Genomic DNA, 24,975 nt, shown 5'->3' with positions numbered 1-24,975 from the left:
ACTATCATTAAACTATCTATCTATTAAACTAGCTGTCTATCAACAACTTTTAAACTATCTACATTCAACTTTTAAACTTTTAAACTATATACATTCACTAGCTGTCTATCAACAACTTTTAACTTGTCATCAACTATGTCAACACTTGTTGACTCCTACCCACTGTAGCTAGTTAGCATGGTTAACAAAGTTAACATGTTAACATTTTTAGCAAAACTGCTAAAAATGATTAGCTAAGTTAGCTAAGTAACATGGTTAGCATAGTTAGCATGCTAGTTAGGATAGTTAGCATAACTGCTAAAAATGATTAGCTAGGTTAGCTAAGTCACATAGTTAACATAGTTAGCATGTTAGCATTGCTAACATAGTTAGCATGTTTAGCAAAACTGCTAGAAAATGTTAGCTAAGTAGCATAGTTAGCATTGCTAGCATAGTTAGCATGTTTATCAAAACTGCTAGAAAATGTTAGCTAAGTAGCATGGTTAGCATAGTTAAAAATCTTAGCATAACTGCTAGCAAACATCAGAGCCATTCCAACTTTCAGTTATCGTCAAATATCTACCTATACACAGCCATTAAACTATTTGAATATCAACATTCAACAACTTTTAAACTATCTACATTCAGCTTTTAAACAGTCTACTTTTAAACTATCAACTTTTATTAAGCTATGCAACCACCATGTCTATCCTAGCATCACCGTACCATCTCTGTATTATCTGTTTTAACTATACATGATATTTTACATCACAACTTTAGCATTTTCATGCACTGGTAATTCCTTGGAATTGCATTTCTAGTTGAATATGAATTTCCCCTTGGGGATCAATAAAGTATCTATCTATCTATCTATCTATCTATGACTATCTGTTTTAGTTGTTATGTTGGTGAGGCTCTTATTAAGACCGAAGCTGTCCTCTAACGGGGACAGTATCCCTGAGCAGCTCAGTCCTAATTTGTCACAATATCTTTTTAAAGTTCTTTTTTTACAATTTGCATGTTCTTCCCATTTCCGAAGAGTGAGGTGAGTTGTTGTGTGACACTGCGTTGCCCTTTGACCCCTTGTAACTCCAGGCCTTCCTCTAACAGGCTCCATGAATAAGCACAGAAAGCAGCTCATTCCTCTCACAGGCTCCACGAATAAGCACAGAAAGCAGCTCATTCCTCTCACAGGCTCCACGAATAAGCACAGAAAGCAGCTCATTCAGCAGTTTCCCTTTATTCCCATCAAATCAGGGGTGGCCACCAAGAAGCACAGAGTAGAGCAGGAGTGTGTGGACCTGTGCAAGTCTTACAGGAGTGTGTGAAGAGTGTGTGGAGTCTGGCAGCTCACACTCCCCTACGGCCACAGATGCTGGAGGGAACTCTATGCTGAAGGGTCAGTGTGCTGGGAGGGAACTCTATGCTGAAGGGAACTCTATACTGAAGGGAACTCTATGTTGAAGGATCAGTGCGCATTAGAAAAGCATTGCTTTGAGTGCTTTACACAGTATTGTATGCGGTCGTCACAACAAATAAGAATGCTGTAAAAACTTTAAAACATCCTTTTCTTAAAACAGTAACTTTCTATTAAGCCATGAATACAAATATGCATCTGAACAGAAATAAACCGTTTTACATCATTTAACCCTTAGTAAACTCTCTGAAATGAGTCATCAGTCAAACAAATATAGAGAGCACAGAGGAGAAAGGGAGTGTGTGTGTGTGTGTGTGACCTTCTAGATATGTGTTGGATGTTGAGATGTGTGATGTATGTATGTGTGTGTGTGTGTGACCTTCTAGATAGCTGTTGGATGTTGAGATGTGTGATGTATGGGTGAGTGTGTGTGTGTCACGGACCTGCCGGGCTCCTCCTCCTTGTTGCTCTTTTCCTGTCTTGCGTCTCCTCTACAGGTGGGCCAAGTACAGGTGTGGCACAGGTGTGATGCGACGCGCGTGTGATTACTTCCTGGATCGTGGGCTTTAAGATCTCGCCAGACCTGGTTGTGGAGGCCGCCGCTTATCCTCCTCTCCCACACCATTTTGGCTATTTGTTTCTTTACGCACGGCACCTCAATTCACATATCGCATCGCATCGCTTTATTTCCCAACCTATCATTTATACTGACTTGACTTAACCTACGTTGTTAATTCTTTAACTTAAATAAATACATATTTTATACAGCAAAATCCGCGTGGTCTTCCCTCTCTGGTTACATAGCCTAGTAGGCAGAATGCAACAGATTGGGGGCTCTTGTCCGGGATATGAAACGACATCGGTAAATATGCATTTTTTCTTTAATGCTTATTACTGCGTTTTGTATAGCCTAGGCGTTGGAAATTGTTAAAACACTAAATATATATACAATACACTAAATATATTAGATCCATGTTTAGTTGCGTCTGATTTGGAAAGCGCTGTATACCGATCCTGCAAAGATACTAGTTCATTCTTTAAATGCGTGGCTTTGAATCATTGGGAAGACACATGTGGATTAGTTAAAGTTAATTGTGTTCGGAAGTTTTGCTAGTTTCATTGTTGGTGCGTGAGACGGGGAGGAATTTGTTAACTAGTGCCTTGGCTGTTGATTGAGCCAGGTTGAAGAATCTGCGGTGGGCCATTGTTTGGTAAGTGTGGGCCTGCGCTGCGAACAAGATTTAAGTTTATTGATAACGTTTTGGATAATGTAATTATCGGAGCTTTGTGAGTGCCCGCCAAGCCTTTATGGCTTGTTTGTTATTTTAGTTTATTGTTTTTTTGCAATCCTGGGCAGAGGGCACTGTCGTGGAGGCCTACTTTAACGGCACATAGTCGGGGGAGTATAGGCGCCGCTGATATTGTGTAGTAAAGAGCTCTGTCCTCGGGGTTTGCATTTCGGGGCAGCCGTGGCCCACTGATTAGCACTCTGGACTTGTAACCGGAGGGTTGCCGGTTCGAGCCCCGACCAGTGGGCCGTGGCTGAAGTGCCCATGAGCAAGGCACCTAACCCCTCACTGCTCCCCGAGCGCCGCCGTTGAAGCAGGCAGCTCACTGCGCCGGGATTAGTGTGTGCTTCACCTCACTGTGTGTACACTGTGTGCTGTTTGTGTTTCACTAATTCACCGACTAATTCACCGAGTTGGGGTTCATGGGTTAAATGCAGAGACCAAATTTCCCTCATGGGATCAAAAAAGTATATATATATATATATATAAGGGGATCGCTGTGTTTGCTGGGCAGCTCCTTTTGTCTCGTCTTGATGCGCAGTGTTGGGACCACACTTAAATGAGAAAATGTGAGCTCGTTTATCGTTTGTATTTAATGTCTGTATTGTAGAACTCATTTGTATGGCTAGTTTGGAGGATTGTTGAGGGTTTGAATACTTTAAAAAAGGATTAGTTGCGTCAGGTTTGCGAACATTATAATTTTGACTTGGGTTTACCCAAAACAGCGAAATTGGCCCAGATAAGAACATCAGTTCAGGCAGAATTAGTTATTAGGAATATTCTTCCATCACCAGCATCTCTAATCATGGAGGAGTTAGAGTTAGGAGAAGCAACGTCGACACCTCTTTCGACAGAGTTTTCCAAAATGTCACTTACTTTTGAGCAACAAAAAGTGCTTATAGAAATGCAACAGAAGGAAAGGGAAGCTGAACGGAGAGAGAGAAGCTCAGCAGGAAGCTGAACGGAGAGAAAGAGAGAAGCTCAGCAGGAAGCTGAACGGAGAGAAAGAGAAGCTCAACAGGAAGCTGAACGGAGAGAGAGAGAAGCTCAGCAGGAAGCTGAACGGAGAGAGAGAGAAGCTCAGCAGGAAGCTGAACGGAGAGAAAGAGAAGCTCAGCAGGAAGCTGAACGGAGAGAAAGAGAAGCTCAGCAGGAAGCTGAACGGAGAGAAAGAGAAGCTCAGCAGGAAGCTGAACGGAGAGAGAGAAGCTCAGCAGGAAGCTGAACGGCGAGAGAGAGAAGCTCAACGTGAGGCAGAGCGGCGTGAAAGAGAAGCTGAGCGTCAGTTAGAAATGGAAAGAATAAGGAATGAACGTGATGTGGCTTTAGAACGGCTAAGACTGGTCGCAGAAGGTAAGCTTTTACCTGACGGTGATGGTACTGCTCCTAGAGGGCCTGCGCGTCCTCCTGATATATCCAACATGGTTAAGTTGCTCCCGAAGTTTAACGAGAGAGACCCAGATATTTTCTTTTCTTTATTTGAGAGTGTGGCTGATGACCGTGGCTGGTCTGACTCGGAGAGAGAGAACGTTGCTACTCCAAAGTGTTCTTGTAGGTAGAGCACAAGAAGCTTTTATTGCATTGCCGGTGGCAGACAGGAAAAATGATATGACGGTAAAAGATGCAGTGCTTAAAGTTTACGAGATAGTTCCTGAAGCTTATCGTTTGCGGTTTCGCAGCTGGAGAAAGGGAGAGAAACAGACATACACAGAGGTAGCGAGAGAGCTGAACAGCCACTTTAATCGTTGGTGCTCTGCAGTGGGAGTCGCTACATTTGAAGAGTTGTCTAACTTGATTGTTTTAGAACAGTTTAAAAACATCCTCCCTGAGCGTATCGCTACTTATGTGTCTGAGCGTAAGATGAAAACAGCAGCGGAAGCCGCAGTCGTGGCTGATGAATTCGCTTTGACACATAAGTATAGTTTAAAAGAACACAATACAGGTAAGGTTTATCGGGAACAACGCTTTGGGGAGCAACGCTTTGGACGTTTCAATAGAGTTTTGGGGTCTTCTTCGTCAGGTTCATTTGGGTCACCTACTCAGAGCAAAATAGATTCACACGCTAATCAGTCACACAAGGGCACTGTGGGTTTTCGCTGAGATTCTGGATTTTCTGCTTCTGCTGGTCAGGGTAAGAAGGACGCTAATGTTTGTCACTACTGTCTGGACAAGGGGCACTGGATGAAAGACTCCTGTTTTAAAGGGGAAAAGTCAGAGAAATAGTGCAGATACTGTTAGGGGGGTCACACTTGCTGTATCTGAGCCAGGAGTAACTTCTAAAGTTGTGGTGGCTGAGGAGGCTAAACCTGTGGTGCTTGTGACTTCATCTCAGCTATCAGGCCTGAGCTCTGCTGGGCCTAGTGAGAGCAACAGTAGGGCTGATTCAGGTGAAGCCTGTGGTAATGGCTACTTTCCTTTTATCACAGACGGCTTAGTTTCACTGGTGGGTAGTTCTGTCCAGGTGCCAGTTAAAATACTTAGGGACACAGGGGCTTCTGAGTCTTTATCCTGGAGTCTGTCTTGCCTTTCTCTATTAACTCTAGCACGGGGAACAATGTCTTAGTGCGGGGGATTGGATTGCAGGTTGTTTCTGTTTCATTGCACAGGATCAATCTGCAGTCTGATTTGGTGCAGGGGGAAGTAACCATAGCAGTCCGCCCTTCTTTGCCTGTAGAGGGTGTTCATCTCCTTTTGGGCAATAATCTAGCCGGAGAGCGTGTCTGGCGTGATATACCGCCCCCTGCAGTTGTTAATAATTCTCCCTCTATTTCAGCTGACAGTGATGTTAGCCATCAGAATCTGTCTGATGTCTTTACGGCTTGTGCAGTGACACGGGCTATGAGCCGTGCCTCTAATGATGTTTCTCAGACTGGTGAGTTAAAGTCTGTTGTTTTGCCTAATCTACCTCTCTCTCTGTCTCATAAGGATTTTGTTTCAGCTCAAAAGGAAGATGCAACATTAAAAGATCTGTTCGTTGGGGATTTGCCACCTGAGGAGTTGCGCAGTGCAGCAAGGGGGTACTTTGTTCAGGAGGGGTTGTTGATCCGGAAGTGGTCTTCTCACACTGACGAGGGGGTTGAGGACCCAGTGTTTCAAGTGATAGTGCCAGTTAAATTTAGAGAATTGGTTCTACAGACAGCCCATGGGGATGTAGCTGGGCACTTGGGTGTAAGAAAGACCTATGCACTTGGGTGTAAGAAAGACCTATGACCGTCTTATGAAGTACTTCTATTGGCCTCGCCTAAAGAAGGATGTGGCAGGCTTCATTAAGACGTGTCATGTATGCCAGTTAACGGGGAAACCTAATCAGGTGTTAAAGCCAGCTCCACTTTACCCTATTCCAGCTATAGGGAAACCATTTGAGCATTTGTTAATTGACTGTGTGGGACCATTGCCACCATCTAAGTCAGGGTGTGGTTACATTCTGACGGTGATGTGTCAGTCTACCCGATACCCTGCTGCCTATGCATTGCGTACCATCTCCACTAGGTCGGTAGTGAAAGCCCTTTCCCAGTTTATTTCCATCTTTGGCATCCCTCATACCATACAGAGTGATAGAGGCTCTAACTTTACATCCCGCATGTTCCAAGAGGTGCTTGAGCAGTTGCATGTAAAACATCAGCGTAGCAGTGCTTATCATGCCCAGAGCCAAGGTGCTCTGGAGAGTTTTCATCAAACATTGAAGTCGCTGCTCAGGGGTTATTGTGTTGAGCTTAATAGAGACTGGGAGGAAGGGCTCCCGTGGCTAATGTTGGCGGCACGAGAAGTAACCCAAGAGAGCACAGGATTCTCGCCTAATGATTTGATCTTTGGCCATAGAGTTCGTGGGCCTCTAGCAGTTTTGCAGGGGGAGTTGAAGTGTCCTGAGTCTCCTGTTAACTTGTTGGACTATGTTAATGGTTTTCGTCGTAGGTTGTTTCTGGCCTGTGAGATGGCGTCCGACAACCTGACTAGAGCTCAACAGAAAATGAAGAGCTGGTGTGACCGTCGGGCTGAGCCAAGGGTGTTCAGTCCGGGTGATCAGGTTCTGGCATTACTGCCGATAGCCAATTCCCCTTTCCTTGCAAAATATACAGGACCCTATACGGTGATTCGGCAGGTGTCAGACCTGAATTATTTGCTTTCTACACCTAATCGTAGGCGTGCCACCCAGCTATGTCATATAAATCTTTTGAAGCCCTATTACAGCAGGTCTTCAGTCTCTGGGGCAGCAGAGACTGATGACCTGATTGCGCCAGTTTCTTTAGCCGCAGCTGTCGAGACTCCTAGAGACTCTCCCTACATGGGGGCAGCAAGTAGTGGTGAGGACGTGATCGGTCCTGATGACTGCGTGCTGCAGCCTCGTTTGCGGAACTCTGAGAAACTGGCGGAGTTGTATACCTTGCTTGGGCATTTGCCCGAGGAACGTGTATCAGAAATAACATCTTTGTTGTCTGCTTTTCCCTCCTTGTTTGTAGATACGCCATCATGTACTCATTTAATTGAGCATGATATTGAGGTCGGTGATGCGGAGCCAATAAGACAGCGGTTTTATCGGGTGTCACCAGACAAACAGCGACATCTAGAGGCGGAAGTGAAATACCTATTATACCAAGTGAAGCCGGTCCATGCTAAGGTGGTGGCTATTGATAATTTCCCTGTTCCAACTACCAAACCCGAATTGCGGCGCTTCTTGGGGATGGTAGGGTATTATCGTAGCTTTTGCCCCAACTTCTCCACTGTAGTAGCCCCTTTGACTGACCTGTTAAAGGCTAAGGTTAAGTTTGAATGGACTGTGGCCTCCCAGACTGCTTTTGACAATGTTAGGTTGTTGTTGACCTCGGCCCCAGTTCTGATGGCACCCCGTTTAGACCAGCCTTTCCAGATGTAGGTTGACGCTAGCCATGTGGGTGCTGGTGCTGTGCTCATGCAGAGCGATGAGCAGGGGGTGGACAGGCCGGTATGTTTCTTGTCCAGAAAATGTAATTGTCATCAGTTGAATTACTCAACTATCGAGAAGGAAACATTGGCGCTAGTATGGGGTCTACAACACTTTGAGGTGTATTTAGTTGGGGGCGCTGTTCCTATTACTATTTACTCGGATCACAATCCGCTTACATTCCTCCACTCTTTACAGAGTCCTAGTCATTCCTCCACTCTTTACAGAGTCCTAGTCATTCCTCCTCTTTACAGAGTCCTAGTCATTCCTCCACTCTTTACAGAGTCCTAGTCATTCCTCCTCTTTACAGAGTCCTAGTCAGCGCTTATGTGCTGGGCTTTATTTTTACAGCCATACAATTTACAGAAACGACACATTCGGGGTGTGGACAATGTCATGGCTGACGCTTTGTCTCGCGCCCCGGTTGGGTTGGAGTGAGTGTGTTTGTCTGGTCCTGTTTTCTCTATTCCTGTTTCTCCACTATCTTCTTCTGCCTGGTCTCCTTAAATATAGCTTTCCAGGTACCGGGATTTGCTGGAGCCTTTGGTGTGAAGGAGGGCAGCTGGAGCTGCTAGAGGGTAGAGGGGCTGGGGCCTGTGGACAAAAGTTTTTTCATACAGCTCATGCATATGGGCTGTCACCACCCCTAGACCAAAGTTAAGTGCTCATTTTTAGAATTATTGGACATTATGGAAAATTATAAAAAAAATAAAAAAAAGTTTGTCATTTTTGGGTATGGGGAGACCTCTAGAGACCTCTGTCTTAAGGGGGGAGGTGTCACGGACCTGCCGGGCTCCTCCTCCTTGTTGCTCTTTTCCTGTCTTGCGTCTCCTCTACAGGTGGGCCAAGTACAGGTGTGCCACAGGTGTGATGCGACGCGCATGTGATTGTCCTCCTCTCCCGCACCATTTTGGCTATTTGTTTCTTTACGCACGACACCTCAATTCTCATATCGCATACACCTTTATTTCCCAACCTATCATTTATACTGACTTTACTTAACCTACGTTGTTAATTCTTTAACTTAAATAAATACATATTTTTATACGGCAAAATCCGTGTGGTCTTCCCTCTCTGGTTACATAGCCTAGTAGGCAGAATGTAACAGTGTGTGTGTGACCTTCTAGATATGTGTTGGATGTTGAGATGTGTGATGTATGGGTGGGGGTGGGGGGGGGGCAGGGGTTTGGTTACAGAAACGCACACACACATACACACAACACACACACACACACACACAGTCTAGTAGTTCTTACACAGTTCAGAGCACACAGGCATTACAGTATTGCTCAGCTGGTGATGATAAATAGGTCCTGTGGCGCCCCCTGGTGAGCACTAACTGACAGGGCGGATACATGGGGTAGCACATCTCAAAACATCACCAAACATGAATCACAGAACAGAGGATATAAATAAGAAATCACAACGTATCTGTACAAGCAAACAAATAATATGCAAACTTGATAATTTAATACATTAATATTGCCATGTAAGTCTAAATTAGCGTTAAACATTTTACTCATTAGAGGCAGTCTGAGACATGAGTGTGCACATGGCAATTCAACAACCAATCAGATTACACTCCTCACCTCTATGTTCCAGAAGTGTGTGTTGATTGGCTGGGATTGTTTATGGTTGGACTGAGCCAGGACTGGGTATGAATACTGGAGGTTCTTTTAGCACATAACACGGAACAGACAAATGGAGGTTCTTTTAGTATGGGACACAGAACAGACGGCTGAAGGTTCTTTTAGCACAGAAAATGGAACATACAGCTGGAGTATTAAAATGGCAGACTGCATCTTTCAGTGAGTCTGGGATGAAGCTGATAATGATGATGGTGTTGATGAAGATCCAGTCAGACTCACAAACATGTAACTATGTCTGCAGAGGCCAGTTCTCATGGGTGAGAGAGAATTACACTACACTACTACAATGGGACAGGCAAACAGCTATCTTGAAGAACCTAGGTGTGTGTGTGTGTGTATATAATATATACACTGTCTATACTGTGCTATAGGACAGTGATTGTGACCTCCCAGAACAATCACCCCACCTTGCACCTACATACCCCTGTACTTCCCCTTGCACCTACATACCCCCTGTACCCTTGCACCTACATACCCCTGTACTTCCCCTTGCACCTACATACCCCCTGTACTTCCCCCTGTACTTCCCCTTGCACCTACATACCCCTGTACCCTTGCACCTACATACCCCCTGCAAACCTCCTGTACCCTTGCACCTACATACCTCCTGTACTGTTCTGCTCACAGAGAGAATTATGGCTTCCATTTTAGTCTTGGACCATAAACAACAGCACCCAGCTAATAGAGCAACACAGCCACAGAGTTATGTACCACAACATAACATTATTAGCCCTGCATTGCCAATTCATGCTGTTGATGCTAAGCTAAGGTCAGACTGCCAACTGTGAACAACAATGCTTTTATATATGTTAGTGTTAGTAATGGTAATATAATACAAAATGTATGTTTAGTGATGGTTTAATGAAGATATATACAGCTCTGGAAAAATGTAAGAGACCACTGCACATCTGATATCATCCTATGGTTGTTGAGTGACATTTGAATGAGTTGGTGGCACATTTAAATAGTTTTTTTGTTTTTTTACACAATCTGGTAACCCCCAGGATGAGAACCACTGTTTTTTTACAAGGGATGCGGCTCTTCGAACCAGAGGTTCCTATTTTACAAACTTTACAAGCACTGAGGTCTGTCTGCACACAGACTTTACACCAAACCGCACTACTTTTTTTCTAGAAACTTAAACCAAGCTGCATTAGGAAACTTTACACTTCACCTGAAACTTTACACTTAACTTAGTTGTGCTAGTGCCACCTGACACTGCATTTAGCCACACTGCTCCTTCCAGAAACTTTACACTGAACCAGGCAGGTCTTTCCACTGAACCAGGCAGGTCTTTCCACTGAACCAAGCAGGTTTTTACACTGAACCAGACAGGTCTTTCCTGAACCTTCACAATGCACTAGTCCCAGAATGCAGCAGTCCCAGACCATTAAAGGCTCTTTCTGAGCGGTGAACTGAAAGCCAGTCAATCTGCACCATGTGGTACCCAAGCCAACTCTACATACACTCGGGCAAGTTTGACCAAACCAAAGAGGCATTCCTGAAGCTTAGAACTGTTCCATATTTATATCTAAGCATATTTAGTTCATAGACATCAATGATAAGAAAATTATATTCAAAGGTTTTGAGGTTCATTAACCAATGAAATAAAAACTGCCAGATAATGGACACTGTGTGATGGGGTCTTTCGGCTCCTCTTCAACCCTGAATCTCTGTACATGCTGAGGCACATCTTATTTGAGAAGGCAAGGTTAGTAAATTAGCATCAGTGTGTTAGCTGAGCTAGCCATCACCAGATTGTGTGTTAGTATCAGTGTGTTAAAAGAGCTATTCACTCTCAGGGTTAATGGACTAGCATCAGTGAGTTAGCTGGGCTATTCGAGAGCACTAGCATCAGTGATTTAACATAGATATTCAAGTTCAAGGTTAGCAAACTAGGATTAGTGAGTTAGCTGATATGTTAACGTGCAGGGTTAGCATACTAGTATAGGTGGGTTAGCAGAGATATTCACTTTCTGGGTTAGCTTACTAGCATTAGTGTGTATTAGCATTAGCGTATATAGAGATAATCATCTTCAGGGTTAGTGCACTAGCATGAATGAGTTAGCACATAATTTACCTTCAGAGCGCAATAACATCAGCAAGTTGGCAGATGTATTCACCTGCAGGGTTAACACACTTGTATCAGTCAGTTAGCAGATATATTCACCTTAAAGACTTTTAAACAATTAGCATAAAGTAATGTGCAGCAGGGCCAAGACGCATGAGCAGATGAGCCTGGGTAAGGACAGGTCAGGGCTACATGGGCACACAGGGAATGCAGTGGTGTCCTACATGGGCACACAGGTCAGGGCTACATGGGCACACAGGGAATGCAGTGTTGTCCTACAGCAGAGCTGAGTAAGGACAGAGGTAGAGGCATTATGTTAATAAGGGGGTTTGGTACTTAGTCATACTCTAGATATTGTCATGCTAATCTGTGTGGGAAACATGATCATCACAGATGTGTGTTCACATCTCTGTGTGACAGGGTGACGTGTAAGTGCAGGAATTGTGTGTGAATGTTAATATCTGAATAAATCTGAATTTATAGTATCATAGTAGTAGTATTTATAGTAGTATCATGCATTGACAGTTGCACATTGACTGTTGACTGGAGGCGTCTTAAGCACATAAATAAATGATATGTTGGACAATAAGTGGTGATCAAAAAGTCACCGATAGTGTGGCGGTTGCTGAATCTGAATGATTGGGTTAGGGTTATGATTGGGTATTGAAAACTTGTTTTCCTTGGAACAGTCTTATTGTTCTGAGGAAGTCAAGTCTGGATCTTTAAATGTTATGGGGATCCTCAGTGGAGATCGGGGTTGGATCTTTAAACGTTAAACGGATCCTCTGCCGGAGGGGTGTGGGGCAGGGCAGGGGCATCACCATTGGATTGTGACTCCGCCTCCACCTCCTCCACAGGCTCAGCTAGGACTGGCACAGGGGGTGTGGCATCTGCTAACCCCACCTCTTCTCCTGCCACCAGAGGCGGGGCAGTAATACACTCCTCTGGAACAGTTGGACTGCTGGAGGTACCTGAGGCCTCCATCTCAGGAAGGGGGCTGTGCTGGGCAGCAGGGGCTTGGCTGAGTGCTCCTTCTCCTGCTCCTGTCCCTGCTGCTTCCCCTGGTCCTGTCCCTGCTGCTTCTTCTGGTCCAGCTGCTCCTCCAGTTCCTCCTGCTGCTGTGGTTCCTGTTGCTGTGGCTCCTGCTGCTGTGGTTCTTGCTGCTGCTGTGGTTCCTGCTGCTGCTGTGGCTCCTGTTGCTGTGGTTCCTGCTGCTGTGGTTCCTGCTGCTGCTGTGGCTCCTGTTGTTGCGGATGTTCCTGCTGCTGTGGCTCCTGCTGCTGTGGCTCCTGTTGTTGCGGATGCTCCTGCTGCTGTGGCTCCTGCTGCTGTGGTTCCTGCTGCTGCTGTGGCTCCTGTTGTTGCGGATGCTCCTGCTGCTGTGGCTCCTGCTGCTGTGGTTCCTGCTGCTGCTGTGGTTCCTGCTGCTGTGGCTCCTGCTGCTGTGGCTCCTGTTGTTGCGGATGCTCCTGCTGCTGTGGTTCCTGCTGCTGTGGTTCCTGCTGCTGCTGTGGCTCCTGTTGTTGCGGATGCTCCTGCTGCTGTGGTTCCTGCTGCTGTGGTTCCTGCTGCTGCTGTGGCTCCTGCTGCTGTGGTTCCTGTTACATTACTCTGCTCTGGAACTCTCAGCCTCTTCATGATGGTTGTGACCCGAACTGCTTTCTGCCAGACACATAAATCAGAAAGTATCAGTCGCATGGACTTCCGGTGTTGCGAGAGTTAACATGACAGCATAATTTCTCAGCTCCGGTATCTGCTTAACTTTTCCCACTCAATATTATATTATTCATATATTTTGTTACAAATACATTTGTAAGAATGAGTGCGGACAAACTCAAGAAAGCAAAGACGACTATGAGAGGGCGAGAAACTGAAGCAAGGTGGAGCGCATGGTGAAAAAGCTTGGACACAATTCGGGAAGCAGTGAGCGAAGTCTTAGCTAAAGGAATGGAAACCCTCAGAGCCGAGCTTAAAAGTGACCTTCAGGAATTTAGTAAGTGCTTTAGAGAAGATATTAAAAAACAAATGGACGAATTCACTTCAGAAATACACAGAAAACTTCAAGATGTGTCAGGCCAGATTGAAGAGGAAGCCGAGCGGGTTGGAGAGATAGAACATAATATGGCAGATGCAGAGTGCTGGGACATTGGGGTTAAGGGTACACTCACCCAGTTGCTAACTAACCAGCGAGCATTGGGGTTAAGGGTACACTCACCCAGTTGCTAACTAACCAGCGAGCATTGGGGTTAAGGGTACACTCACCCAGTTGCTAACTAACCAGCGAGCATTGGGGTTAAGGGTACACTCACCCAGTTGCTAACTAACCAGCGAGCATTGGGGTTAAGGGTACACTCACCCAGTTGCTAACTAACCAGCGAGCATTGGGGTTAAGGGTACGCTCACCCAGTTGCTAACTAACCAGCGAGCATTGGGGTTAAGGGTACGCTCACCCAGTTGCTAACTAACCAGCGAGCATTGCAGGACAAAGTGACTGAAATGGAAGGCCACTCAAGACGGAATAACATCCGAATATATGGAATTCCAGAGGAGGCAGAGGGTACTTCTGCAACGGAATTCGTGGTGAACATGATACAAAATAGGCCAAAAATGATTCCTTTGATATTTCATTCTGCTGTGGGTGACCTAAGCATATCTCAAAGAAACCATCCATTTTCTCTTGAAGCCAGATAGTTAGGCTACACAAATATATGTTTGACATGACAATTATGTATTATTTATATATGTTATTTAGCATAAATTAGCATAAAATGTGCATATTCCGGGCACATTTTTTGAGTTTGTGAAGCTCTACAGCTTCAACACAGCATGTTATAAAAAAGTGAAATAGCAGAAAGTTGCATTAACCTGTTGGCTAAATAAATACCAAGTTTGGTAGCAATTGGGTGAAAGGAACTCCAAATAACTAATTTTGAAATTATGTATACAGACGAGCCTAAATAACCATTATATAGTTTTATTATCAAAATTAGTTGCAATATCAATACAATCACATTTGTATCAATTACAATTTCATCTCATACATATTATTTTGGTTAATAATCATGTTTTTTTTTTTGTCAATGTGTAATAATCATGTTAACACAGTTTAGACTGTTAAAACAGATGAACAGTTAAAATGACCCAACAGAGTCAGTGTTGCTGAAAATTCAGATACCTCCCATGTTGCTGAAGATTCAGATACCTCCCACACAGAGTTACACTACAGATTTGGCCCCTACCCTCTCACACCACACAGTTTCATATCACTAGACAACATGGGCATATGTACTGTTAAAAACAGATGAACAGTGTGTCATTACTACCACTGAACCTCGGTCGATTGTCATTACTCGCCATGTTGAAATATTGCGATCGGCACTTGACAACCAATTACAAAATATAAAATCTAACCAATAGCAAAAATTCAACACATATCCGAGGAAAACCCATTTATTTGATTGGCTTAGACACTCATTGACATACAAACACGTTTTTGCGGGGTTTCAGTGAAGAAAAATGATACTTTTATTAATTTTCGTCATCAGTACGTACATACTGATTTCTCTATGGGCAGTCGGGAAAGAGATAAGACACAACTAAGTGAGGATATTGACCCGAAGCGGAGCAATGATCTGTGGATAGAACGAGCACTCCGTGCTCTTGCAGCGAAACCATCCGCAAATGCTCCACCACGCTCAATGGTGGTTAGTTTCCTCCAGTTCACTATCAAATGCTCCACCACGCTCAATGGTGGTTCGTTTGAGAAGACGGGGGTTCGACGTGGGCGAGATCATTTGCGAGAAGGCGGAGGCTTTCACAGAGGAAACACTGGCCAAACTACTGCCGTGGGAGGTGATTCAGGAGGAGGAGAAAGTCTCGCCTAAATAGTCCTTTTTGTGATTATATTGGAACTGCTGATACCAATGCATCGTCAACAGACTGCCACAAAACTTTTTTGTTTTCGAGTTAGCTTACCGAGGGACCCCGCCTAGTGGCCGCCCCCTCCCCTTTGCTAAAGGTGATATGTCACCTTTTTTGTTGGAAACTCTGTTCAATGACTTGTACTATATGATACTATAGTATATATATGTATATGTGATACTATAGTTCCTACTGTTCCCCCTTTTCTTTTCTTTTTGTCTGAGGTCTTGGAGTGTACAATCACAGGATACCAATGGTAAAGTTAATGCATTATCAATATTATATTATATTATCATGGAATGTAAATGGCCTTAACAACCCTTTAAAGCGCAGTAAGATGATAGCCAAGGTTAAAAGGGATAGGATAAATATAGTGTTTTTGCAGGAAACCCAGGTCAGGAGACGAACATGAAAAATTTAAAAAGCTGGGTTTTAGAAATACTTTTTTCTCATCATACAAAAACGGCAGGAAAAGGGGGGTAGGAATACTTATTTCAAACTCAACTCCATTTGAATTTATATCTGAAATAAGGGACAAAGAAGGCAGGTTTGTTCTGGTTAAGGGCAAAATAGATCAGAGAGAGGTGACTCTATTTAAAATCTATGCCCCCCCCCCCCCCCCAGGGAGTGAGATTTCATTTTATAAAAAAAGTGTTTGGTCTGATTACATCAGAGACATATGGAACATTGATTTGTGCTGGTGATTTCAACGTGATCCTCAATCCTTCTTTAGACACAACCAATACAAATAGGAAAAGGAACCATACCGAAAAACTAATCAATAAGGCCTTAAGAGAACTGGGACTGAATGATGTGTGGAGAACAGTGCATGGCTCAGAACATAGGTACACCTTCTACTCAGTGAGACATGCAACTCAATCAAGACTAGACTATGTCTTTATGTATAACGAGGACCTGCATAGAATCAAAGATTGCAAAATAGGCCAGAGGGTTCTCTCTGACCATGCAGGAGTTCATCTAACTATGCATTTGGAAGGCAGAAGGCGCATAACACTCTGGAGGTTAAACTCTGGAATGTTAAATGATATCACTTTTGTGTCAGCAATGGAAAGAGAATTAGGTATATACCGTCAAGAAAATGATAATGGGACAGTAAACCCTAGTATACTATGGGATGCGTCTAAGGCTGTCTTGAGGGGTAAGATCATAGCCTGGACAGCCTTATCAAAGAAGACAAAAGCACAACAACTATAAAATCTAGAAGAAAAATTAAAAGATCTTGAACAGATACACATAGCCAATAAAGACCCTGTCATTATTCATCAAATAAGAATGACTAAGCAGGACACAGACTTAGACATAACTACTTAGTGAGGAGGTGGAGAAAAACTTTTGAAACAAAGATACTGTGAGGCTGGTCCCAAAGCAGCAAAACTACTAGCTTGGAAACTCAGAAAGCAACAAGCAGAAAATACAATTCATAGTATAAAAGACCCTGTCACAAACAAGACTGTTAAAAATCTAGACGACATACAAAAAGCCTTTGAGAAATACTACACTTCTCTATACTCCAAAAGGGACCAGACAGACAATAACTGAATTTCTAGATTCATTAGACCTTCCTAATATTGGCACACAAATCAATGAAAAACTAAGTCTGCCTATAACAAAGGAGGAGATAAACAAAGCTATTTCAAGTCTGAATAATAATAAGTCACCGGGCATAAGTATAAGTATATATACTCTTTTGATCCCGTGAGGGAAATTTGGTCTCTGCATTTATCCCAATCCGTGAATTAGTGAACACGGCACACAGTGAACACACAGTGAGGTGAAGCACACACTAATCCCGGCACAGTGAGCTGCCTGCAACAACAGCGGCGCTCGGGAAGCAGTGAGGGGTTAGGTGCCTTGCTCAAGGGCACTTCAGCTGTGCCTACTGGTCGGGGTTTGAACCGACAACCCTCCGGTTACAAGTCCGAAGCGCTAACCAGTAGGCCACGGCTGCCCTAATAGACCGCTACCCATAGACAGATTTCCTCCAGAATAGTACAAAACCATGAGGGAACATTTAGTACCTCTTCTGGAAATCTGCTTTAATTATATACTAGAGGAGGGATCTCCTCCGCCATCTTGGAGAGAGGTGTTCATATCTGTTATGCCCAAGGAAGGGAAGGACAGGATGGATTGCAAATCATATAGACCAATCAGTGTATTAAATGCAGACTATAAGCTTTATGCTACAATCTTAACCGGATGGAACTTAAATGACTTCACTTAAATGGAAACCGCAATGCATCAGTTAATAGATGAGGACCAAACAGGATTCATTAGGAATAGACAAACACAGGATAACATCAGGAGATCTCTCCATATTATTGAAAACATTAACAAAGAACAATCCAGGGCCATTATCCTAAGTCTGGATGCGGAAAAAGCTTTCGACTCAGTTGGATGGGAGTTTCTTTATGCAGTAATGAAAAGATTTGGCTTTGGGAATAAATGTATAAATGGTCTTCATGCACTTTACTCCTCCCCAATAGCAGCCTCTCAGATCCCATTAGTTTGAAGTGAGGATGTAGACAGGGCTGCCCTGCCAGCCCCAGCCTCTTCAACCTCTTTATTGAGCCCCTGGCCCAGGCAATAAGACAGGAGGCAAAACTGAAAGGTATTTTCATTGGAGGTGAGGAATATAAAGTAAGCCTGTATGCCGATGATGTATTTGTCACACTGACTGACCCAGCCACTGGCCTCCCAGTTTTAATGGATATGCTTGAAACATATGGTAAATACTCAGGATATGTCCTTAATGTTAATAAAACCCAGGTTATGACATTTAATTTCACTCCCACACAGGAATTTACTACAAAATATAAGTTCAATTGGTACTCTACCCAAATCAAATACTTAGGAATATATTTGACTAAAGATCAGTCCCAGTTATTCAAATCTAATTACAACTGGGTAAACAAAAAATATATGATGACCTTGATAAATGGAGTCTCCTTGATTTTGGTGATAGAATTAGATCAGTCAAGATGAACATCCTGCCCAGATTACTATATCTTTTTTGTCACTTCCTATAGACATTCCCCCAAAACAATTCAGAGAATGGAATAGGCACATCTCACTATTCATATGGAACAATAAGAGGCCAAGAGTAAAATTTTCCACACTTCAGTTACCAAAGGAAGAGGGGGGTATGGCTCTCCCATCCTTAACTCATTGAATTGTTTTCGGGAGCTTTGTCCTAGAGTGCCAGCAATCTAGACCATTGTTCAATGGCTCGATTAAAAGGTGAGACTTTAAGCTCTCGGTGGGTGCAAACCGTGTATTTCTACACGCCTCTGTTCCTGAGAAATCCCAAGCTAAACAGTGGCTAGTTTTCATCAAAATCGCTGTTTTTTTCTAGAAATGGAGATATAACGTCTTTCATGAAATATGAAGTGTTGCCTGTTACTTACTTGTGTAAACTTTCCGGAAAGTGATCAGCGAGACTGCCACCTAGTGATAGACCCACGAAAATGGCCTGGTTTTGACCTGACGTGCATGCGTCACTGATTCGACCCAAAGCGGCAACCGAGTTATGATAAAATGTCCAGATTGTACGTTTTCATGAGTTTTCGATCGTTATATATTTCATTTCCATTCATCACAGAGTTCCCAAAATCACATATAAGGTGTGTTAGAATGTCTAGTTTAGTAATTAAAAAAAAAAGCTGAAAATGTAATATTACGTTTTTGGCACTCAACGCATGGGAAGGAAAAACATAATATTAAGTTTTTGGCACTCAATGAGTTAAAGGATTATTATATATCAGCTCAGCTAAGGCCACTTATGAGGCCAAATGGAAAGATACAGAGACATCTTTGACCCGATACAATCATTAATAGGTTGTATTGACAGTGATAAGGAAAGATTACAGACAGAGAGCCAATGGGTGAACTTATCATTGAAGATATGGGCTGAAGTAGTTCATCGCTCTCAGCTCCAGAGAGAAGTGAAATTACTCAGGTGGCCTGCATACGACCCTGACTACAAGCCGTCATTATATGACCTCAGATATAGACAATGGGTCTATCATGGCATTACATCTCTATGCACAATAGTTAAAAACAGGGCACTTCATAGCTTTGAACATCTATGTCAGGCTTATGGGCTGAGTAAACAGGGCACTTCATAGCTTTGAACATCTATGTCAGGCTTATGGGCTGAGTAAACAGGGCACTTCATAGCTTTGAACATCTACAGTATGTCAGGCTTATGGGCTGAGTAAACAGGGCACTTCATAGCTTTGAACACCTATGTCAGGCCTATGGGCTGAGTAAACAGGGCACTTCATAGCTTTGAACATCTATGTCAGGCCTATGGGCTGAGTAAACAGGGCACTTCATAGCTTTGAACATCTATGTCAGGCCTATGGGCTGAGTAAACAGGATTTCTATGTAGGTATTTACAACTCTCTGATTACTTTCGGATTCTAACCAGAGGGAACTGTTAACTGTTGTTCAGCTGTTTGTTGATGCCTATAACTGCAGGAACAGTAAAGGACTGATAAGCAAACTGTAACTGAACTGGACATTGAAATAACAGAGGACATGTGGATGAACGCTTGGAAAACACAGTCCTCTACTGCTAACTCATTTGTCTGGAGAGACTTTTGCTGGAAAATTTTGATACGCTTCTTTATCACCCCTAAACAAAAAGGTAAACAAACAGACACTCAGTTGGGGTGCTGGAGGGAATGTGGAGAAAGCATGGTAGACCACGCCCATGTATTCTGGCTGTGTCCCCTCATCAGTTCGTCAGACTAAAGAACTGTCTCTCTGACACTGTGATCAGCAGTACCGGAGCGCCACAGGAAACTGTGCTCTCTCCAGTCCTGTTCAGTTTGTACACATCTGACTTCCGCTACAACACTGAGTCATGCCACATGCAGTTTTCTGACGACACTGCAATTGTGGGGTGTATCAGGAACGGGCAGGAGGAGGAGTATAGGAGCCTGGTGGAGGACTTTGTGCAATGGTGCAAACTCAATCATCTCCAACTAAACACTTTAAAGACCAAGGAGATGGTGGTGGATTTCCGCACATCTAAGCCCACTCTGCTACCAGTCTCCATTGATGGGGTGAATGTCGAGGTGGTAAGCACCTACAAGTACCTGGGTCTCCACCTGGACAATAAACTGGACTGGTCAGCCAACACTGACGCACTCTACAAGAAAGGGCAGAGCAGGCTGTACTTCCTGAGGAGGCTGCGCTCCTTCAATGTGTGCAACAACAGATTACTTCCGCATTGAATTGCATTTTATAAGTGTAGGAATGCGGCCATCAAATCCTGTTTAGGCCTACTAAACAGGCCTATTCTGGTGTGTTCTTCTGTTCCAAACGGCTGAAGTGTTAGGCCAGGGGTGGGCAAACTTTTTGGCTCAAGGGCCACTCCCCCCCCACGACACACACATAAAAAAAAATGTATAGCCTATAATTTAGTATGACAAAATATTTCTTTTAAAAAATATTAATTGCTTAAAAATACTGCTAATTTTATGCTGTTTAACAAATGTATAAATTGTGCACTGTCGCTTTAATTCACGTTTATTTCTCAATGATCTTCTGCCTGCTACGGTATGGCCCTCTCACACTTTTTAAATGGTCAGTAGTGGGAACTACTGCTGCCTTCAAGATTTCCTTTTAAAAGTTTCTTATAAGAAGGAGATATCAATTATCAACAATGACAAGCCAGCTGGAACCTGCGGCTCTCTCTCCCTCTCGTGAGTGCAAACGCGTTCCCAATTAAATGGATCGCATGTTCACGTTAGATCTGCTGCAAAGGAGATAACTAAGAGTTAACTTAGTTTAACATGATGTTATCTCTATTTAACATGATGTTTTGACATTGACATTGTAAACGTTCTCTAAGGAGAGTCAAAAGCAGTTTGCAGTAAAGCTAACCAACGTCGTCTCTATCGCAGGAAAAAAAGGGCCGCAGTTCGCCCACCCCTGTGTTAGGCCCACATAGGAGAATGTAAAGTCAACTAAGCTACCTGATACAACTTTAAAATAGCAAGGTGACCACTAAAACTACAGCAGGCAACTAGGCTAATTAAAACAAACAAAATAAATAAGCTACTTTAGGGGCATAGCCAGAAATTATACGTAAAGTATGCCTGTGAGATTTTTCGGTGGCATCAACCCAGTACAAATGAGGGGCACATATGACAGGTGGAACGCAAATGACCTGTAAATGTAAACATGGGCTAGTGTATATCAGTGCTCTCAAAATGAACGTGATCGCGTAATAATGACAATCAAAAACCGCACGTTAAAATATGCTAGGCCTACTCGCAAGAATAATTCTTCAGAGGCTGCACCATATAATTCATTTTAAAACGTAAATGCGAGTGCATGAAAATGACGCTAGGACAGACATGGTGGTTGCACAGCTTAATAAAAGTTGATAGTTTAAAAGTAGACAGTTTAAAAGTTGAATGTAGATTGGGAGTTCATCACACTAGTTGACTGAAAAGCCCAGGCTGCAGTTGTGGGCAGAGGACACAATTGGCGGGAGTCATAGCTGATGACAACTGACAATTGGATTGGCTGAACAGTTAAATAGTTGGATAGTTTAAATGGTTCAAATATTTCATAGGGAATTATTGTAGTGAGGACTTTTATTTTGAAACAGCTTTGGGCAGAGGAAACAGTTGACGGGAGTCATAGTTGATGACAACTGACAGTTGGAATAGTTGAACAGTTAAAACGTTGGATAGTTTAAATGGTTAAATAATTTCATAGGGGATTATAGCAGTGAAGACTTTTATTTTGAAACAGTTGTGGGGAGAGGAAACAGTTGACTGGAGTCAAAGTTGATGACAACTGACTGTTGCTAGAGTAGTTATGGTGGTTGCTATGCTGGTTGCTAGGTTAATGATGTTGGTTGCTAGGTTTTAACTGTGAATGTAGTTGCTAGGCTGTTGCTAGGGTACTTGAAGTCGTTGCTAGGTTGTTGCTAGGGTGTTCATGGTGGCTACTATCAGAAATAAAGGAGTTACTACAGTGGTTTGCTAGTATAATCATCTTGGTTGCTATGGAAACTGACATAGATGCTTAATTTCAATGGTTGCTAAATTGGTTGCTAGGTAGGTGGTGGTTTAATATAGTAGGCTAGAGGCATAGTTGATGATAACTGACAGTTGGAATAGTTGAACAGTTAAATAGTTGGATAGTTTAAATGGTTAAATTATTTAACAGGGAATTATTGTAGTGGAGACTTTGAAACAGTTGTGGGCAGAGGAAACAGTTGAACAGGATCTGTAGTCTTAAGAGAGCCAGATTGTGTGCTTAAAGCCTGAGACAGACAGTTGCTGGAGGTGGCCGGAACCATATGGTTCTGGCCGGAACACTTGGCATAGGATTCTAAATGCCCTATTGTGATGCCATTATCGCCAATGTTAAGTCTATGGGGAAATGTTTAATAGTTTTTAATTAATAGTTTTAATTAATATAAAAGGTTAAATTATTTACTAGGTAGATTAGGTTTAATGTAGTTGGAATGACTGAACTAGGTAGATGATGTTTAATATTGTTGGAATGACTGAACAGTTAAATAGGTGGATAGTTTAAAAGGTTAAATTATTTATTAGGTAGATTAGGTTTAATGTAGTTGGAATGACTGAACTAGGTAGATGATGTTTAATACAGTTGGAATGACTGAACTAGGTAGATGAGGTTTAATATAGTTGGAATGACTGAACAGTTAAATAGGTGGATGGTTTAAAAGGTTAAATTATTTCCTAGGTAGATGAGGTTTAATATAGTTGGAATGACTGAACTAGGTAGATGAGGTTTAATATAGTTGGAATGACTGAACAGTTAAATAGGTGGATAGTTTAAAAGGTTAAATTATTTGCTAGGTAGATGATGTTTAATATAGTTGGAATGACTGAACTAGGTAGATGAGGTTTAATATAGTTGGAATGACTGAACAGTTAAATAGGTGGATGGTTTAAAAGGTTAAATTATTTGCGAGGTAGGCCTAGATGAGGTTTAATAGTTGGAACAGTTAAATAGGTGGATAGTTTAAATGGTTAAATGATTTGCTAGGTAAATGAGGTTTAATATAGTTGGAATGACTGAACAGTTAAATAGGTGGATAGTTTAAATTGTTAAATTATGTTGTGGACAGAGGAAACAGTTGAACAAGATGTGTAGTCGTATTAAGAGAATGAGACTGTATGCTTAAAGCCTGAGAAACTGACAGTTGATCCAGGTGGCCGGAACACCTGGCCTAGGATTCTAATTGCTTAAGTGCTCTATTATGATGTCATCAGCCCCATGTTAAGTCTATGGGGAAATTTTGAATAGTTTTTAATTAATACTTTAAAAAGTATAAAAGTTACAAAGATGAAAAATACAAAGCCCACATGTCCTTAGTAAGACCTACGTAACATAGTTTGAATGAAGTTTCTACGTTAAACGGTTGAAGCTGCATTAACTGCGTTAGAAGAAGAAACATAAGAACTAGAAAAGCATTTCCTGAAGGAAATACAGTACATGAAAATGCAAAAAATATGATGTAAAATATCATACAGAGTAAAAACAAACTATATTGGTTGCTAGGTAGATGAAGTTTAATATAGTTGGAATGACTGAACAGTTAAATAGGTGGATAGTTTAAAAGGTTAAATTATTTGCTAGGTAGATGAAGTTTAATATAGTTGGAATGACTGAACTAGGGTGATCTCCCCCCTCCTCACTGCCACGCTGTGAACTCTTGATAGAGTAGCGTTTTGCGAGGTTACGGAGTTCGTATTCATCTTCATATTTACTCACACTCGCAGACACACTCACACACACACACGTACGAAACACACCAGGACTTTGATAGACAATGTAATGCTTGTGGACAATGTTTGTATGTTTGTTGGGAACTTGGGCAACATGCCAGGACTGGGGAAAAGTTTGTGGACTTGTGGGGGGTAAGTGGGGAAATGTTTGTCTGGGCGGCGCCATTGCAACAGCCGCGCATTTTGGCGTTTTCACGCACAGGGCTCCGCGACAGTAAAACTCACTCATTTATCATTTCTCCCTTCTGCCACAAAGTAATTTACATACCATCTTTGACACGTAGTGAGGGCCCCACTGCCATGTCTCATTTTCCACTCATTGTTAAAGGGAGCCTCATTTCTGTTCGGGGGAGCGTTGGGGTGAGAGCTAAATGCTGGTGTGCTGTAAGTACAATGCTCTGCTGACTTTTTTTGACTGGCTAAAAGATATGGTTGTTTTTGCTTGTGCCAAACCGGAAGCTACAAGCTAATGGCTAATAGCCCAGTATTTTTGTTGGACATTTACCTTAATTTGCATCTTTGGTTATTTTTGGATTATTTTGGAATTTTCATATAATTTTGGGACTACATTTGGCATTTCACCCCGTGTGGGTATTCATGGAACTGCACCTTTTTAAGAATAAACCACAGCCTATTTTTGTACATCTTGCCTCGTGAGCCTCCTTCCACCTCCAAGTGTCCAGCCTTGCCTCACCCGCACCCAGGGTACTGCTAGTCCATTCACAGGAAGCTTTACTGAACTGTTTAAACACCGCAGGCTTCACTGAAGACTGGCTTCAAAAAAATTGGGTCTCCTTTGTTTCTGATGGAGCCAGTGTCATGCTAGGCAAAAACTCTGGTGTGGCAACCAGGCTGACAGCAAGGTACCCTAACCTCTTTACATGGCACTGCATGAACCACCACTTGGAACTGGCTGTAAACGAT

The 24,975-nt window shown here is 42.8% G+C and overlaps 1 protein-coding gene and 1 long non-coding RNA gene across 2 annotated transcripts in view; both read right to left on the bottom strand.

The window, feature by feature from the left end:
- Positions 1 to 1,200: 1,200 nt before the first annotated feature.
- LOC121706683 lies at positions 1,201 to 8,466 on the bottom strand. The gene is made up of 2 exons (XR_006031107.1): positions 8,389 to 8,466; positions 1,201 to 1,839 (listed from the first exon to the last, which is right to left on the bottom strand). It is a non-coding gene; the product is annotated as an uncharacterized LOC121706683 (long non-coding RNA).
- A 3,750-nt stretch (positions 8,467 to 12,216) lies between these two features.
- LOC121707572 (caM kinase-like vesicle-associated protein) overlaps positions 12,217 to 24,975 on the bottom strand; it is an 88,884-nt gene continuing 76,125 nt past the window's right edge. The window contains exons 11-12 of the mRNA XM_042090224.1: positions 12,857 to 12,985; positions 12,217 to 12,774 (exon numbers count right to left, since the gene is read on the bottom strand). Coding sequence (XP_041946158.1) covers positions 12,217 to 12,774; positions 12,857 to 12,985 — 687 coding nt within the window. The remainder of the gene's footprint in view (positions 12,775 to 12,856; positions 12,986 to 24,975) is intronic.

This window comes from Alosa sapidissima, chromosome 4 (genome assembly GCF_018492685.1).
Source record: "Alosa sapidissima isolate fAloSap1 chromosome 4, fAloSap1.pri, whole genome shotgun sequence".
Lineage (NCBI taxonomy): Eukaryota > Metazoa > Chordata > Actinopteri > Clupeiformes > Clupeidae > Alosa > Alosa sapidissima.
The sequence above is the reverse complement of the archived record's forward strand: the minus strand, read 5'-3'. Positions and strand labels throughout refer to the sequence as shown.